Here is a 19,364-nt window from a genome sequence, read left to right on the forward strand (position 1 = left end):
GATCCATGTGCAGGCAGCTGGAGAGGGGATGTCACACACATGGGATGTGTGAGGAGAGGGATGGGATAAACCTGCAAGGAGAAAGCTATTCCTGGAGGGCAGGGGTTCAGGGTTTTACAGATAAGCCACACACACAAGCAGCTTATGTCTGTAGTCCTAAAGGAAGAGCCCAAACACATTAGACAGACAATAGAATGATCAGTTCTTTGTCCAGACCCAGTGTCTGGGGCTCAGGAACTGCACCATGTAACAGCACCTTAACTCCCCACCTCCTGCACAGCACTAAGCAGCCCACTCTGTGCCACAACTCCCTACAGCACCCACTGTGGGTTGATGGGGGTCGATTCATTCAGCAGCAGAACCACATCCCACCTGAGCATACAGGTACGTAAGGCTGCCAGGGTCAGTGGTATTCTGAGGCTGTGGAAGGTACCCACTGCTTTGTTTAAGGACCACTTGAGCTGATGTGTTTGTAGCGAGACTGGAAGGAGAGCAGATTTATCAAGGCATTAAAAACCCTCATGCTGTGGGAATCTTTTCCTCATTTGGAGCATGAAACCAAGAAGAGAAATAAGGCAGCACCACAAATCAGCAATGCAATGAAACCACCAATACTGCCTGGGTACTTCAGTGTCTGCCCCAGCCATCACAGTTAGCTCAGGAGCTCAGGAGCTCAGGAGCCCAGAGCCTAATGCCACCTTCATGACCTCCTCCATCAAAATACTCATTTTGGCAAAGATCAGACTCTAACATCAGAACAAATCATAGCTGTTATTCTAAAGATCAGAGCCATAATGAAGAATGCCTTTCCTAGAAGTAGGTATTTGAATACATGGTTCTTTCAAGATAGTCATCCTTCAGAGCAAGCTTGTTTCCCATACCTATTGTTCTCCCAGGCTGAAGCATCCTCTGCCTTAAGAGCCCACTAAGAGCTTCTCACACACTTCCTTCAGGAGTTATGGAGCTACAAAGGAAAGCAGGTCAGTGTGCATTATTAATGACAAGCTATCAGAGGATCTAGGACCACAGCCAGGGAGAGGAGCTCTCTGCAGAACCTTTAGCACGGTTGAACTCTCAGCAGGGTCACAGTCCTCAGTTTCCCTTATTTTCTTCTCCTAGCTGCAAAAATTGGTGATAAACCAACCAGTGATCAGGAAGCGACTGCTCTGCCCAAAGGGCTTTGAGCTTCAACTCAAAGGCAAAGGATGCAAAGTGAGGAGGCGTGAGGTAGAGGTACCAAGCACATAAACATGAGTGGAAAACAGCACAGAGGTGAGCTATATTTTTGGTACCAGTTAGATGTTATTAAAGGGCTCAGAACATACATACTGGCAGTTGTTGGAGCTGCAGTGCAAGCCTCAGAGGTTCAATTTTCTGAGTGGCTACAGCTGTACCACCTTCTAAATCCTTGAGTCCTGATTTATTCATGGCATTAGGAATGCAAAATGTAAGCAGAGGGAAGTAGGCCAGCAAGAGAATAGAAAGCAGGGACACAGAGGAAATAGTTTCCTCATTCCAGCTGAAAACAGGTTGAAATTGTTAACTCCTTCAGAGCAAGGTGACTCTATGAAAGAGTAACACTGCCCAATGTGTAGAGATGTACAAACACTCATCTCCCTACAAATCCTTGATAAATATAAATACAAAGCAAACGTGGCTTCCAAAAAGGAATTCAGCTTAACTTGAACCAGAGGTGCCCACATCTGGATGTGTAACACACAGGCCACATATGCTTGTAATGGAAAGTTGTCTACAAAATTTACCATGTTGGACAGTAAAAGAGCAGGAGAAGAGAAAGCAGCACTTTCCTCCCTAAAAGAAGCATTCTTCCGTGCAATTCTTCCATGTACGTGGAGAGGTAGTAGAGAAAATGTCACATCTGGAAGAGAAAAAGAAAGTGTCCAGGTGTGAAAGAAGGACCTGCAGAAGTCCATCCCATGCACCTGAATAACAGAACCACACACAGTTTGGTCAAAGACTGAGCATAAAGAGGACTGGTGGTGCTACAACCAATTCTGCTACTCCTGAATAAAACACCTACAAAGGTTAAGAAAAAACTGATTCCAAGGATCAATATCTACATAACACTTTGCTACTAGCATCTTTAGAGGCATTTGTATACACCAGACACCCTTCAGACACAGGCATCTTCCCCAGTTGAAAGTAAGTCTCTGGCACTCACCTTCAAAGCATTTACAACCACGTTAGTGGTGAGATAATTGGAGACCTCAGTTCAGCTTCATCTGACCTCTACTTAGTGTGAAGAGCAGAATATGAGAAGATGCATTTTGTTTTCTAAAATAAATCCTTCAAAATGGCATTTTTGAAGTTTAGGGTGTTTTTTTTTTTTTGTTTGTTTGTTTTACAGAATATACATTATATATGTACACATTTAATATACAACATTATAGCACTAAGAACACAAAAAGGAAAGCTTATCAATAGGAAACAGTAAGCCAGTGGCAATGCTGTTAAGCTGTTGAAGGCCACCAGCAAACCAGTGATACACAAAGTTCAACTGCATTACAAGAACATTATAAGCAAAGGTATCACAAAGACTCTTCTGGAAGACTCGTAACATAAGTTAAGTTCAAGAGGGTCCATTTGGCCATCCTGTTATGAGTCAGCATGTATGTGGCACAACAGTGAACTAGGAAACATGGAGTCCTCCAGTCTGGCACAAAAATCAGTCATTCAGGATACTGTATAAGTTGCCAGGGAAGAAAGAGGAGGGTCACATCAGCACATCTTATTTATAAGGCAGCACTTCTCACTACAGCTTTGAGATGGAAAATGTTTTTCTTCCCCCCCCCCCCAGATACTCCAGCAAAGAAAAATAAGGAAAAAATCAGGGATGTTACATATCACATCAGCTCAGCAGCCTCAAGCTAAAAAAGTTCAACAGGAAATAAGGGGGTTCAGTGCTGGTGAACTAAAACCACCTAAACGTTCCGTCTCTATTTCTGCTTTCCTAACACAGATGCCAGCACGAAAATGCAGGCAAGCATAATTGCTCTGTTTCTTTCCTCTGAGGAAGGAAGAATTACTGACACAGTCCGTTAACGTTCTGTTTCCCTGTTCCAGATGACAGAAAGGCTCCAACAAGTCTTTGAGTCACACTTCCTCAGCCTCTGGTTTACTTTGAGAGGTCTTGGAAACACGATTGACGCTGCTTTCAATGAAGAGTTTCAGGCCTTCTAAACCTTGCCCATACAGATATCTCAGATACCAGTTCCACTTCTTTCCCTGAAAAAGGTGAAAAGAACAGTTAGATATGCAGGTCATGCTTTGGCTTTCTTGAGCCAATCTGAACATATGCAAATTCAACCTGTCAGCTTGACAACAACTATCCCGGCCCATAAATACTCAACAGGTATACAGAGGTCTCACCCTGTACCCAGACGCCTAGACTTCTCACTTACATATTTCACATTCTTAGCTTGAACATAACAAACAAACCGTGGTCTTATTTAATACACAGGATGTTCATAAATTCTAAGAGAGCAACATCTGTTGGATCAACAGCAAAGATGTCAAAGACCAAATTCATGAGGATACTGAAGTCTTCCCTCACTAACAGTGTGATTCTTCCAGATCAGGATTGAAGGACACCATGGTACTGGAAAGGAAACTAACTGCCATGACAGTTATTCAGTTGTCCTAAGCTAAAGCAACGCTACACATTCATCTCAAACTTAATATTCTGTTTGTTCATAGGTAGTACAAATTCTGCTTTAAGCAAACCAGAAGAATACCAGTTATATATCAGCATTAATACCAGCATTTCTGAAGCTGATCAGCTTCTTCTCCCTCACCCCACCGCCCCCACATCCTCTAACTAAGTAGCTGCCAAAAGTGTCCTTGTTTCTGTGAAAACAGGCATCTTACCTTAATTAGACTGAAGTTTAAAGTGGTATCATCTGGCCAGACCTTAAGGAGGGAAAATAAAACAGCGTCAGAATGGTGTCAAGCATGTATATCAAGAGAACATCCAGCATGGCCAGGCCACTGCTTGCTTCTCTCATAAATCAGGAATTCTAGGTATGCAAAAAAACAGGGATATTTAATTATCTTTCAGAATGAGCTTCCAATGTTAAACCTGGCCAAGTCCACAAGTGGCAAGGTGATGAGGAGACACATACTGCAGTATTACAAGGTTGCAATAGAGATATGCATCAGTGCCTTCAGCAACCCCTTCTGCACAGCATAAAAGGCATCCCTCCAAAACAACTGGACTGCATGACCTTAGAGGTCTTTTCTAACCTCAGGGATTCTATGATTTCCATGAGTTGTAGATAAATTCCCCTCAATGAAACAAGACAGGAAGAGAACGTATTGTGCTCTCAAATTGTACTGCAGAGCAGCGCCCTCTGGTGCTCAGCACTGAAGCCTTTAAGAAAAGAGGCCCTGCAGTCAAACATTCTTGTCTCAGTGATGCAGTGAGAAGGGTGGAAGAGTTCAGCATTATGTTGTTGGGTTTTTTAAAAGCCGCAAAAGCTACAAGGAAAAGGGACCTAGATGGAAAAAAAGATGTAATAGTTCTGCAATAGCAGGAGAAAGACCAAAGAAGATAGAACTATCAACTCAGAAACCTTTCATCAGGCAAAGGGAAAACTTGGGTTTAAGCCAACAGTAACAAAGTACTCAGATTCACGACACTAAGCATGTAAGCCAAGGCAAATCTGTAGTGTACCTAACCAGCATTCTTCACATTTAACCTAAGGTTTGCTGGGTTTCATTCCAGCAGCTTGCTTGCAGTCTGCCAGCAATCCTTGCAACAAAACAGCAGCTTTGTGCACCTCATGGATAGCCTACAAAGCCTGATTTGTATGAGCAACACGCACTTCTTAAACAGTAACAACCTGGCAAGCTGCTCCCTCCACTGTTCATTAACAGTAGGAACATGAGGGTATTTTGAATTCAGCTAATAGAACTCACATTGGATGTTAGAGTACACCATGTTTCATTCCATACTTGGAAGCAGCTACATGTATTTGTTTAGACCATTCTCAAAAGGCAAAGCAAAAGCCAGAAAACACAGCTACAAGCTCTGCTGCGTGTACCCAAAAACAACTTAACTATGTGTTTCTGCAGCTTTGGGAGTTTAAGGTTTAAGTCATGCACTGTATTCTGTGAAGTAGGTTACTGAATGAGTACATTTCTTTGTTATTTATCCATTTTAGTTGTATCCTGAAAATGTACAAATCAACATCGAGCTGTTTTTACTCAGCCAACAGAGAGACTTCTTTAGAGAAAACATCACTACACTCTTTGGTGCTGCTAAAGGCTGAGGTATTCACCTACAACATTACCTGCTTCAGGAAGTCAACAGCATAGCACGTCAGAGCTGGGTGGTAGACAATATTGAAGCTGTTTTTGTACTCCTTCACTCCAGTTTTCTTCAGCAATTCATCATCCATACGAATGCCCTGAGGATGATTATCCTTCTGGAATGCAGTGGATGTCCACAGACAACCCACCATGGCTATTATGTACTGGTTATACTCTTGATATGTCTGGCTACTGATCTTGAATTGCTGTATTTTCTAAGGGACAAAAAAAAAAAAACAAAAAAAAAAAACAATCACAAATGCATTGCCCTGCTTTCAGCTGGGACAGAATCTATTTTCTTCTAGTGTCTGGCATGATGCTGTGTTTTGGCTTCAGGAAAACTATGTCAATAACACTGATGTTTCAGTTGCTGCTGAGCAATGCTGTGTGGAGCCAAGAACATCTCAGCTTCTTGTATTGTCCCTACCAAGGAGGGAGCTGGGATGGGATAGAGCCCGGACAGGTGAGCCAAACTCGACACCATATAACATCATGTGAAACTATGGGGTGCATTGGAGTTGGGGGGCGGGGGGAGTGAGGGGGTGAGTGAATGAGTGAATGAACACTGTGTGTGGTGCTCAGCTGCCTACCAGATCATACTACAACAAACATCTTTGAACAGCCACACGTTCCCTGCAGTCCTTAAGAGCACTATCAAAATGCCTTCCCCCTGCTGAACCCAGTTCCATACTAAGGTCCAGTCTAGAACAGAGCAGATACCTTTTTACTTATCTCATTCTCTTTTGCGGCTACCAAGTTGGTTCTATACCTAAAACAAAATAACAGGCGTCAGTAAAACTTACTAACTCTTACCTGTCACTGCTGGAAAAAAACCACTGGTTAAACATTTACACAGAGTGAAGGAAGGTTTTCTTAATACAAGAGACCAACAAATTTTCTTCTGTTCAAAAGAGAGGCAGGAAAATAAAATCAAAAGAGACTTAATCACTTGGCATCAGTTTTTCCTGAGGGAGTAAGGACAAATTTGATAAGGTTCATGTGTTGGATGAGTAACACACAACTGAGCTTACCAGAGATAAACTTTCAGAAAGGCTATACACAAGAATCAGCTTAGTCTTGGAATAAGCAGAAAAAAGCAGTGTTTCTTTAAGATGAGAGACTTTCATTCACTAAGCAGAAAAACGGAAGTCACTGGAAGTAACACAACTTGACAGTTGTTCCATATAATAAGCACTAGCTCCTCTCATTTCCCAGAGAGCATCCTGTCATGTTAATTACCCTGCAGACTCCTTAGAGAAAAAAGCCACATGGAGAGCCCTACGCCAGCTGTCAGCAATTGGCTACTCTTCTTCTCAGATGCAGCCACTGGAATTAACAGGGCCAAGAACAGTAGGGGTGGATCCAGCAGACCTAAGCAGTGCTGCTGTTAGGCTTGCAAGCACAAGGCAACTCTAAATTTCCCACCCATTTTCAGGGTGGCAAAAGTGCTTCCTACTCAGCAGAGCACAGAATTTGCAAAGAAAATATTCAAATCTGATGGTCAGAGCACAGGACTAAGAAGTTTAATGCTTAACCACTAATGATTGCAAGCTCTTTGTTGCTAGGCAACATAAATCTCCTCAGAACTATATCAAACTCCTTCCTTCACACATTAGTGATAACAAAAGTAATACTGCTGCCATTTAGGATAACAGACCAGGGAACAAAATGCAACTTACAGCTCTAAAATATTTTACCATGAAAGCTGGACACAACTAGAACATTTCATCTTTGCTTTATATAAGGAGAAAAAGTATAGATCCCCATTTCAGATTTATAGACCCAAATAATTTCATTTTCAAAAACTCAAAAAAGACCAACAAGAGAAATCCCTACAGCCCACACCATTCATAATACCTGTACATGATGTAGCAGAGCTGATTTAAGTTGACAGAATCCATGCTGAGCAATGCTGGGTAGAAAACTCCAGCAGGAGGCAATATTAGCAACGGCAGCTTGTACTTCAGATATATGTCACACACCTGCAGGAAAAAAGCAGATCTAGGCAGATTATTACTGCCATTAACAAACCCCCAAACATCTAGGAGCAAAAGAGAGCACAATGCTGCATTCTAGCCAGCTCCATCAATTTGATCAAGGAGGAATTGTCTCACTCCAACCTTCTATTTGTTTTCCTCAGGTACAAGGCATTTATCTACTCTCAGCTCACATCTCAGTCTGTTCCAACCATTTAAGCATCCCAGAATGCTGGTGTTTGGTTGCTTGTTGGGTAACACTCACTTAGACCCCTCCAAAACACAGCCCATTTGCTTTGCATGTTTAATGAGCATTATAGTTATAAGTTCCCAGCCCTGTCATCATGTCCTTAACTCTTTGCAATGTTATCCAAGCTGTAGAAGCAACAACAGCATGGCTGAGTTCACCCAGCAGTAAACACATCTATAGAGAAATGGAGGGAAGCTAGAGAGTAGATTGAATACTATTCAGTGCTGGGGGAAAAACTATAATAGAACATTTAAAGAATATCCCAGCAATTAATCAAAGCTTATCCAACCACATTTGGGAAGGTAACATTTTTTCAGCTAGGAAAAAAATGCAGACAGCCTCAGGGAAATGGAATTTGGAAAGACACAGCAAATGGAACACATACGGTCTCATAGAAATCCAGGATGAAGCACAGCAAGAAGGTATGACTCTTCTCCAAGTGCAACGCAGCAGTAGAAATTCGTCCCACAAAGTGGATCAGTTCAGCCACTCCATTCACCAGTCCAGAAAGGGTGGTATTCCTGCAGCAGTACACAGGGAATATTACTACACACACACGCACCCCTCCACAACAGGTAGAAACATACAGAAAAAGAAGCTAAGTCATTCGTCTGTCCTGCCACCCCCAAGTATTTGGTATTATGCTTTTTTATAAAGTACAGCCAGTAATAGACTGTTACCCACATAATTAAAAGATGACCCAAGCTGCCAGTGTTTTAAGGATCTTGAGATCTGGACATACCAACTTTCAGTACCAATAAAAATATTTTTAAATCAGAAATAAAAGTCAGGACCTAAGAGGTAGCTTGCAGTATAACAGAAACATTACAGTATTACCAAGTAATTAGGTAACAGGCATATGTAGATATGTTTCAGACAAGCTTACAAAGAACCGAATTGAGAATCAGACTCTGAATCCAGATGAACCAAATGCCAGTTTAACCAGTTCTGTAACAGCTCTTTCAGACTCTCCAGAACGCTGCACTGTAGGATTTAAAAAGACAAGTTGTTGAAAACTTACATGAGTGAAAAACACTGAACAGGACACGCTGAGAATTAAAGCATACAAGGAAATGTATCAAGAGTTTCTCAAAGAGAAGTGAGTATCTGTGGTCTCCCTTTAAACTGAGTGTATATATTATATAGTTTTTGCTGGAGAATGAGAGTTTTTAATTCTGTTAGAACTGCAATAAAAAACAGCTGTCTGATTGTATGAAAGTCAGTTGCTCTTTCTAAAATCCAGTGCCTCAACTTAGCTCAAAAAATAAGATACCTTAAAAAGCACTTGAGTTCCCAGAGAAGTTTCATCATCAGAACATTTTACCCTTGGGCACAGACTTCTCTCTGTACTGTACTTCAGACAGTTACACCTTATACAAACACAGATGCGGTACCAACTAGAAGTAAATGGCCACTCACTCAGATTACCTTAAAGTAAAGGGATGATGTGAAGAAGAGCTGTGCCAGGGGACTGCAGAGTTGTGACTTCATCTCTGGAATAAAAAAGAAAGTAGCATGCTACCTGTGCTTAAATTGCTACCCTGGGGTCAGACACTGCCCAACCTCATGCAAAAGATCCGCAATACATACCAGAGAAGGTACGGAGGGGGATCCAGCTCATAAGTTGGAGGACTTCTGATTGGCAGGATACACCATCCCAGAGAGGAAGACTCCTGTACAGGAACTCCTCACAGGAAGGAAATCCCTCCTAGAAAGGGGAAAGTGAGCACTGAGGAATTCATCTCCTATGCCTGAACTCTGCCATGATCAAATCTCCTGGAGAAGGAAGAGGTTTGCACCTGCTTCGTGCAATTCTCCGGGACACTCAAATTACCATTCCTGCAGAAACCACAGTTATCCCCAGAAAATTGGCTCTCTATGGGAAAATGTATTTTTAAAGACCTTGTGAGACTTCAGACAATGCCATTTCTCAGTTAAACTACAGGAAGCATATGTGTCTCAAATATACTTTAAGAAACAACTTCATGAAACCCTTGGTTTCCACATAGCAGGAACTTACCTGCAAGAAACACTCTGCCCTGTAAGCAGTCTCCAGGAAGCCTCTGAATTCTTCTTCATATTGGCTATTATCAACTACACACCAGGTGCACTCTGAAGAGGAGAGAGTAATGCATTTGAACTAGAGCACAGCAAGAATAAGCAAAACCTGAAATAAAATTCAACACTTATGCAGTGTTTGTTCTAGTACTAGACAAGTAGTACTATAAATCCAAATGGCAAAGCACTGTTATCAAATGCTGAAAAGCTAGAGACATCCTTAACTACACCACAGTGCAAGGTTATGCTGAGTTCCTACCTTCCTGAAGAATCTGTCCCATCCAATAGTAGAGCCTCAGAGAAGCAGATTCATCTTTGCTGCAGTTCATGTAGTGAAGCAATAACGGGTTTGTTAGCACTGAGCCCATCTGGGAAGGAAACTGCAAGAACAGTGGCAACATAAATAAACAAAACCAAACTAGTTATTCTGTGTTTATATTTGCAAATGGCCACAGACTCTCATGCTATCAGACCTGCCCAATCCTTCATTTGCAAAAAGGTCATCCTCCAGACCTCCTGCCCACCAGCCTCAGGTGCTCTTCCTATATTAGGATGCCCACACACTAGATATCTATAAGGGTATGGACAAAAATCTTTGGATCTCTCCAAAGCATGCACAGAGCTTGCTGAGACCTTCCTGCCACTCACCTCCAGGCAGTGGATGTTTTGTAGGAGTTGGGGAAAGGTCCGCAGCTGCTCCACTGGAAAAGATTCATTAGCACTATATGAATCAGCATGTCTCATTTTCCTACCCACTGCTACATTCTGTGCGTTGGCACTGGTTGCAGGTACAGTCAACTGGGAATTCCATTTCTGCAGAAAAGAAACAAACAAACAGCAGTGACTCAGCTGAGCACTTGTGCCCACTGTTCACAAAGATCCTCTTATGCAAAGAAAAAAGAAAGCACCCAGACTTCCATTACAGTGGGCACACTGCATTTCCATTTGGCTATCCCACCCTTCAGAGCTCTGAAATATAACCCAGCTCCCACAGTTTGCCATTACTCATTGTGAAAACAGCTGTTTGGCAGCTTCCTGAGGAGCAAAACCTACTCTTTTCCGTGAGCAAGGTTGAGCTGTGCCTAGAACCAGTGGTTGGGGTACAGTAGAATTGGCCTGGTTTCTCTGCCTTACAGCAGTCACTGCTGCTTTCCAAGGGCTGTCTGCATTCTTGAAGTAAGTCTGAAAACAAAAATCAGACACATATGCTGTAAGAAGCCATGCTTTTTACATTACTGTCTCAAAGTTTGCTGAAATGGACAAGTTCAGGCAAGTCCTGGCCAAGGTTCCAGGACTCCCTTTGTCTCAGACACACAGGAACCAAGGTTCGAGAAATCCCTTTGTTTAGGAGATGGACAAGTCCGGGAGCTACGAAAGGAAGATAAGATACTGATTAATGGCCCTTAAGTGGTCTTTTTGTGTTGGCCCATCTCAAGGAAGATTGACATCTCTGAGGACTAATGGCCCTCAAGTGGTCTTTCCTGTTGACCCATCTCAAGGAAGATTGACATCTCTGAGGAAATCACAGGACTCTGACCCGAGCCGTCCCGAAATGTCTCGAAGGCTGGAAAGAAGGATAAAAAGGGCACGGACAAACCCCGAATTGAGGTTTTTCTGACACCTGATGCCTCACTACGGAAACAAGGAGGTTTTCTGTCATCAGATGCCTCTCTACGCGAGTGCCTGCATGCTGAAGAAGATGCCTGCATGCTGAAGAACCTTTGAGGGTATCTAGGTATCTGACCTCAGATTCCTCCACCGTTGTCCTACTGCTGCCTATTATCTCTTCTGGGATTGCTATTCGAGACTCTGCTCCGAGGGACCTCGCTGCCCGAGACTCCACTTCCTGAGACCTCGCTACTCTGACCATCTTCTCTGTGTTTTATCGATCTGTGGCCTGCTACTTCGCTGCTGCTCTCCCCTACGTTTATTTTGCCCCGGACCAACGTTAACAACGTGCTACGGGACGCTGCTGCATCCAGGAGGTGACTATTCCCCGCTTTAACGTAATTCTTGCTCTTTTCTACCTTTTTCTATCGCCTACTTTCCCTTCCCTATCACCCTAATTTTGGCATTCGTCGCTCTCCCTTCCCCATCCCCTCAATTGTCTATTATTTCCAATAAACTGGTCGGATCAACATTTGAATGTTCTTCTTAATCTCACGCCGGGCATAACATTATCAAAAGAGCCTATGCCTCACTCTAAATTGGAGCGAGACATATGCAAGAAGCCAAACTAAGACAGAGTATCAGAAAGACCAGATTCTATTCCAGTAGACATCACAGAGATGTATATACACTCATCTCTGCCTAACAGACCAAGAGGCTAGGATTTGACAGCAAGTAACTTTCATCATTCCTTGCTTTCATTATCTTTCAGCTGTACTCCAACAGCTATGCTTTCATGCTCCTTCTGAAATGCCTGCTTTTTCTCAAGGGAATTCCAATACCTATAGCTCTTAAGATCAATCATCTGTTCATAGGGTAAATCAAGTACACACTAAAATAAAGCTATGACAAAGGAACGCATGTGCAAGTTATAAGGAAGGCTTCATGAACTCAGTCAAACCGAACAACTCAATGAGTAATTGAGCTCTCAAATCAGGTATCGCAGCTAAAATGAAATTGGATGAATGAATGAAGCCCAACATCTGACACAAGCACAACATCTCTGCACAAAACTTATTTTTGTCATTCCATTTGCATTTAAGTCCAATCAAGTCCCAAAATATCACAGGGACACCTAGGAAATAGAATCTACCTTCACCACTAAAACACAGAATCATAGAATCACCAAGGCTGGAAAAGACCTAAAAGATCATCCAGTCCAACTGTTAACCTATTACCAATAGCTTCCACTAAACCATGTCCCTCAACACAACATCCAGTCTTTCCTTGAACACCCCCAGGGTCGGTGACTCCACCACCTCCCTGGGAAGTCCATTCCAGTGTCTGACCACCCTTTATGAGAAGTAATATATGTATTAGTATCCATGTATACATTATCATATATGATATAGCACAAGCAGAAAGCTCATCACAAATACTGTCCTAAGTACTGGTTCCAAATGGATTAAATCTGACTCCTCACCTTCATCTTCTGAGGAAGGGTTATGGATACCAGCTCAGGACAGAAAAGCTTATAAAGCGATAGCAGGGCCTGTAGATGAGGCAGCATACCCTGTCAAAAAAAAAAAAAAAGGAAAAAAAAAGATGTGATATATTTTTAATATAAATATCAAATATTGTATTTACAAAGCAGAAAAACTCTCATTACTGAAACCTTCTATACATACATATCGGTAAGTAACTAGAGGTATACAATGAATAGAGTAAAAACAGTCTATGAAATACTGTAGGGAGGGATAACGAGAAAGGACTTGCTACTGTCATAGCTCTAATAAGAAATTTAACAAATAAAAGCTATTCAAAAATACAGTTCTCTGCAGATTAAATGCTCCAAGTGTTACTGAAGCTACATAGCTCCACTTATACTTCTCTAGCAGATGTAGTTACCTCTACAGCCATTTTAGTTTCTTACAAAAAGGCAGCAGGTACTGTACAATCTTATATTTCCCAGAAATTTTTAATAAAGCCTGGAACAGGAAATTAAATAAGGTAACAGATAAGTGAAAACAAGTTGCTCTTCACATCAGAGATTTTACCACATCTCTATAAAACATACAGTTTTGTACACGTCATTGCATGTGCTCACAACAACAGTAAAAAACACAATACAAGAATTCAGGATGCACATGCAAGGCAGAGAAGCTCAGATGCTAGAAAGATTACAGCCTACTGTTCCAAGCTTAATCCCATCTTAAGCTGTTCGCCTCTTCTCTGTTCTGTAAGGACACTCAGAAGCTGCACCATTAAGTTTCAGCCCCTACAAGATTTGAAATTAACTTGCCGTTTTTGACTGGAGATCAAGGAGTCGCCTGACCCGAAAAGGCTTGACTGGAAAAACAATGGAGAACATTAGAAACTAAAAAACACTTTCATTCAGCATTTAAGTGAAAATGAGATGCAACTTCTATCGGTATAGCAAAGCAAGCAGGAACAGCCAGTATTATTTCTGGGCTAATAGACAGGTTTCTGCTTCATCAAGTATGATATCAGTCAGATAGAATTATAGCTTAGGCCTCCTGGACCACGTTGCCTGGTCACTGTATTACCTCCACTGGAAGATGTGGCAGCACCAGTACACAGAATAAGAAACAAAACGGTATTTCAACTCATACAAATGAGGACTCTCACCATTTTCTTTCCTGGTCAGCAGGCAGAGTATATGGCAGATGTAGGGACACTGCAAAGAAAAGGCAGCAATGAATCTGTCTTGCTGATGCAAACCACAAATCAGGACACACTGAAGGGGAGACTTCCATACAGACTTCACAAGCTAGTACTGCTTCATTCCATCTGATGCCTCAAGTCATCACTGCATCCCCAGTGAGGGGCAGGTTACCTTACTTCCCATGGGAAGCAGCACATTTCCACATCTACAAAAAACTTCCATATGTGACATAACATATGAACAATATATGCAGTTTTCATAGTAAAGAGACTACTCAGGGACCCCTGGTCCTGGTTTTGAGAACGGGATTTGCGTATCTCAGATCAGCAGTGAAAGTTTCCAAAGCAAAAGTTACCCTTAAATAACAACCAGACCACATTATTCAAGCAAACAACTCAGTGTTTCCCTGTTTCTGATTCTGAAGTACCCAGCAACCATCAAATCCAAAAGGAGAAGAGGAAAATAAAGTTCCACCAAAAAAAGTCTCTAGTTTGCAGCTATTCCCCATCTAATTCTATCGCCAATATGCAAACTACTAAATTAGACTTATTTTGTTCAATTTCATATGTTTTTCAGTTCTCCTTACCAACTTCTCATCATTCAGGATGAAAAAGAAGACGCCATAGAGGGCATGAACTTGTTCCTTCTGATCAATGAAGTCAAACATCGTGATCAGCCATCTCAGAAAAAGCAGCTGCAGACAGAAAACAGCTGTCTTACATTAACAGGCAAAACCAGGACAGACAAGGCACCAACCAGCTTAAGAGAAGCAGTCATTACAGGACATTCAAAGACAACCAGACAGCTACACAGATAAACAACCAGCACTAATTCAGTTGTGGAAGAAAGCCAGACAGAACATCTACTGCCATACTCCAACAGAAGAATCATCAGTGATGATTATGTGCTAGCCCCTAAAGATGAGGCAAACCTTCAGCCACCTACATGAAGGCCAGAATGACTGTTCTTAAAGGTTTCCACACCAGATACAAAGCAAGTAGAAACTCTGCAAGTTTCCACTTAACTCCAAAGCATCTCACTGACACTTCAGGTACAGGTCTCTCCATCAGCAGTTTATGCAATAACTTTGTACATTAAAACCACAGGAAGCAGAAATCCTGCACATGACCTTTCCTCATCAATCCTGTGCAGAAACATTAACTATAGCAAACATTTATGAACTTACCTGGACATTGCTCGAGCATTTGCTGACACAGAACATAGATACAGAGGAAACAACAGAACTTTCTGGTATCACTGAGGTTGGGATTAGGCTCTTCAGTAAACGAATATTCACTGTATCAGCTGCAAAAGAAACCAATGAAGAACAAATACTGCTCACATACCAGGTTCTTCAATATGGTTTTACAGGTTAGGTTAAGATCACCCAAATTACTCAAAGCTTCTTTGCTTACAGTAACAGCGCACAAGAATCCATTAGGGACTATTTGTATCTCCCAGAAGAAAACCAAATATCCAGATTAAAGAAAGAAAACTGCATATCTAGTATTTTAGTACTAAAACAGCCTCTAGACTCCTTGCAAGACAAAGAAAAGTAGCACAACATTTCTGGCAATATTAATGACCAATTCCTTCACCAAAAGAGTATATGAGTGCCAGCCAAACATCAGCAAATTACTGCCTTAGAGATAAGCCAAGCAACGTGAATCAATACAAGAACAAAATTACTTGCATAATGAGGAAAGAACCCTGCACGCTCCTCTTGGATGTGAGAAAGGGAAAGGTCATCCTTCTCATTTAACATTACATTAATCTGGAAATACAAGTGGTGGCCACTGCTTCTAAGAGTGCAACACAAAGACTGCACTGACAGGGAATTGATTGGTAGTACTACACTCTAATTTTAGTGAGTTTCATTAACACGGTTATGCAAGTGTCCTGGTTTTGCTTGAGATAAAGTTATTTTTCGTTGTGGTGGCTGGTACAGTGCCATGTTCAGGATTTGGGGGGGGAAAAACTATGATGATAACACACTGATGCTTTAGTTGCTGCTGAGCAGTGCTTATGCAAAGCCAAAGATGTTTCACTTCCTCAAATCAGCAAGGCTGGCAGTGCAACAAGAAACAGAGTGGGGACAGAATCAGGACAGGTGACCCAAACTGGCTAAAGGGATATTCCATACCATATGGCATCCTGACTCAGAATTCACACTGGAGCATGCAACGAAGATCATTTTTATGCCAAACCCTATAGCCATTATAAATATACCACCTCAAGCAGGTTCAGTTAGAGGGGAAGGAGACACACACTGAAGACATGCAAACAGCACATAAACATTTTACCAAGTTTGCCACTGAGTGCCACATCTAGCAGTACTTCAAATCCTTCAGGGGGTAAACCTCTTTTCAGGGCAATGCTTTCTATAGTAGACAAATGTTTCTTCAAAACTTCACTCTTTTTCAGTGAAACTCGATCTTGAACTAGAATACGAAAGACAAACAATGATCAGCTTCTGAAATTAAACTGAAGTGTTTTAAACTTCTCTGAACTGCTCCTATATGTAGTCCTTCTTGCTGGGCTCTCCACAGTATCTTAGAGTGGCCTGCATTGAAAAGAACCACAATGATCATCTGGTTCTAACCCCCTGCTGTGTGCAGGGTCACCATCCAGCAGCCCAGGCTGCCCAGAGCCACATCCACCCTGGCCTTGAATGCCTGCAGGGATGGGGCATCCACAGCCTCCTTGGGCAACCTGTTCCAGTGCATCACCACCCTCTGGGTGAAAAACTTCCTCCTAATATCCAACCTAAACCTCCCCTGTCTCAGTTTAAAACCATTCCCCTTTGTCCTATCACTGCCCACCCTCATAAACAGCTCCTGTTTATACACTCCCTCCAAGTATTGGAAAGTCACAATGAGGTCTTCCCCATAGCCTTCTCTTTTCCAAGAAAAACAAGCTTCATATAACAAGCAAAAGAAAAAACCTTTAAATACACTAAGAAGATGAGTTACTATAAAGCTCAGGTGTTAGAATAGGGAACATTAGACATTAACAATCTTTACAAGTCTCTGTAGCTACACTTAAATCTGCTCTTACTTTCCCCAAAGTAGCTCAGAGCTTCCTCAAGGGACTCTTGCTCATGGTCATTTTTCTGATCACTCCGAGATTGACGATTCTGGGCACTTTCCTCAGTATCAACTGTCCCTCCTTTTCGCCACGCAGAGAGATCAGTCTGTTGGCTGTGTTGAGCTTGCAGAGATCGCTTGGAGTGCTTAGAACTCCGTCCTCGTTGCATCTTCTCAGACTTTCAGTTGAGACAGGAGAATTCCACTCGTTTGTCACGTGGGTTCTGATCCTTCATTGCAAATGGGGAAGAAAACAGATCAACCTCCAAGTGTTGAAGAGCAACAGAGAGCAAGTTTCCTGCAAGAGAAGAAAACAAGCGTTATCCTGACAAACTGATTTTACAGGGACCCTGCATGAGGTTAACAGCAGTTCTCACAGTAAAACATTATTTATAGCTGTCATTCACACACAAAGGTGTTTTGAACTGAGAAGCTTAAGAATTACAGAATGACCTGGGTTGGAAGGGACCTCAAGTATCATGAAGCTCTAATCCCCCTGCCTCGCAGGGCCACAAAGCTTCGCCATTTACTAGATCAGGTTGCCCATGGCCCCGTCCAACCTGGCCTTGAACACCTCCAAGGATGGGGCATCCACAACCTCCCTGGGCAGCCTGTTCCAGGACCTTACCACTCTCCTAGTGAAGAACTTCCCCCTAACATCCAACCTAGATCTTCCCTCTTTCAACTTAAAACTATTTCCCCTAGTCCTACTATTATCGGCCCTTTCAAAGAGTTTACTCCCGTCCTAGTGCCCACCCGCACCCATATCCCCCCGAAGCACCGGGACAGCCTCGATGCTCTCGCCCACAGCTGTCCGCCCCTCAGGAGGAGCGCAGCGGCAGGCCGCGCCCACAGAGCTCACCGCGGTGCTTTAACGCAGTGAGGCCTCCTGTCAGGAGAACCCGCGGCCCTCCCCAGCCGAGCACACACACCCGGTCCCCAGGAGGCTCTCCCCGAGCTCCCACAGCACTCTCAGCCTCCCCCCATTAGCCGTGGTCCCGGCGCTGCTCCGGGCCCGCCCCGCCGCCATCATTACCTCATTCCAACCGCCCGCAGTTCAAACTTCCGCGCCTCATCGTGCGCATGCGCGCTGCTCACTACGCAGCGCCCCGGCGTGCGGAGCGTCTTTTAATTGGTACGCGCATGCGCAAAGCAGTGATGGTGCTGCAGGCCGTTCTGAGCGTGCGCAGTCGCTCTGCTCAATAGACGGGACCGGGTGGGGGTCGGTCCGCGTTTGGAAACGCAAAGAAAGGGTTAAAAAATGCAGCGGGCCTTGATCGTTACAAAGCACGGGGTTAATATAACGGGTTAGCTAAGGGATCGTGCCCACTTATCACCGCCAGCAAGCAAAGATGGGGCTCCAGATATAGGCTGGTGCTGGGAGCAGTGATGGAGGACAGTGATGGAGGGTTGTGATGGTCAGTGATGGAGGGCAGTGATGGAGGGCTGTGATGGAGGACAGTAATGGGGGTCAGTGATGGAGGGCAGTAATGGGGGTCAGTGATGGAGGGCAGTGATGGAGGGTTGTGGTGGAGGGTTGTGATGGAGGGCTGTGATGGAGATCAGTGATGGAGGGCTGTGATGGAGGGCAGTGATGGAGGGCAGTGATGGAGGGCAGTGATGGAGGGCAGTGATGGAGGGCAGTGATGGAGGGCAGTGATGGAGGGTTGTGATGGAGGGTTGTGATGGAGGGCTGTGATGGAGGGCTGTGATGGAGGGCAGTGATGGAGGGCTGTGATGGAGGGCTGTGATGGAGGGCTGTGATGGAGATCAGTGATGGAGGGCTGTGATGGAGGGCAGTGATGGAGGGCAGTGATGGAGGGCTGTGATGGAGGGCAGTGATGGAGGGCAGTGATGGAGGGCTGTGATGGAGATCAGTGATGGAGGGCTGTGATGGAGGGCAGTGATGGAGGGCAGTGATGGAGGGCTGTGATGGAGATCAGTGATGGAGGGCAGTGATGGAGGGCTGTGATGGAGATCAGTGATGGAGGGCAGTGATGGAGGGCTGTGATGGAGGGCAGTGATGGAGGGCAGTGATGGAGGGCTGTGATGGAGGGCAGTGATGGAGGGCAGTGATGGAGGGCAGTGATGGAGGGCAGTGATGGAGGGCAGTGATGGAGGGCTGTGATGGAGGGTTGTGATGGAGGGTTGTGATGGAGGGTTGTGATGGAGGGTTGTGATGGAGGGTTGTGATGGAGGGTTGTGATGGAGGGCTGTGATGGAGATCAGTGATGGAGGGCAGTGATGGTCAGTGATGGAGGGCAGTGATGGAGGTTAGTGATGGAGGTTAGTGATGGGGGTCAGTGATGGAGGGCAGTGATGGGGGTCAGTGATGGAGGGCAGTGATGGAGGACAGTAATGGAGGACAC

At 43.7% G+C, this 19,364-nt stretch overlaps 1 protein-coding gene across 7 annotated transcripts; it reads right to left on the bottom strand.

Annotated features, from left to right (window-relative positions):
• Window positions 1-2,320: 2,320 nt before the first annotated feature.
• Window positions 2,321-18,096, bottom strand: CENPI (centromere protein I). 7 transcript variants are annotated; one of them, XM_015860234.2, is made up of 21 exons: window positions 18,032-18,096; window positions 16,967-17,293; window positions 16,213-16,350; window positions 15,096-15,214; window positions 14,496-14,603; window positions 13,873-13,921; window positions 13,526-13,572; window positions 12,707-12,796; window positions 10,669-10,797; window positions 10,264-10,428; window positions 9,875-9,995; window positions 9,578-9,669; window positions 9,148-9,265; window positions 8,986-9,050; window positions 8,444-8,541; window positions 7,943-8,078; window positions 7,189-7,313; window positions 6,052-6,100; window positions 5,313-5,546; window positions 3,889-3,930; window positions 2,321-3,246 (listed from the first exon to the last, which is right to left on the bottom strand). In XM_015860234.2, the coding sequence occupies exons 2-21, from the start codon at window positions 17,163-17,165 to the stop codon at window positions 3,115-3,117; spliced, it is 2,256 nt and encodes a 751-aa protein (XP_015715720.1). In that variant the 5' UTR covers window positions 17,166-17,293; window positions 18,032-18,096; the 3' UTR covers window positions 2,321-3,114. The 7 variants fall into 7 exon arrangements, 4 of the variants coding, with proteins under 4 accessions (XP_015715720.1, XP_015715723.1, XP_085402143.1 ...); XM_015860237.2 differs by having other exon boundaries at window positions 17,928-18,096; XM_085546017.1 differs by having other exon boundaries at window positions 17,858-18,096.
• Window positions 18,097-19,364: the final 1,268 nt, after the last annotated feature.

The sequence above is a fragment of the Coturnix japonica genome, chromosome 4 (assembly GCF_054131305.1).
Source record: "Coturnix japonica strain WE chromosome 4, WE-NBRP24, whole genome shotgun sequence".
NCBI classification, from domain to species: Eukaryota; Metazoa; Chordata; class Aves; order Galliformes; family Phasianidae; genus Coturnix; species Coturnix japonica.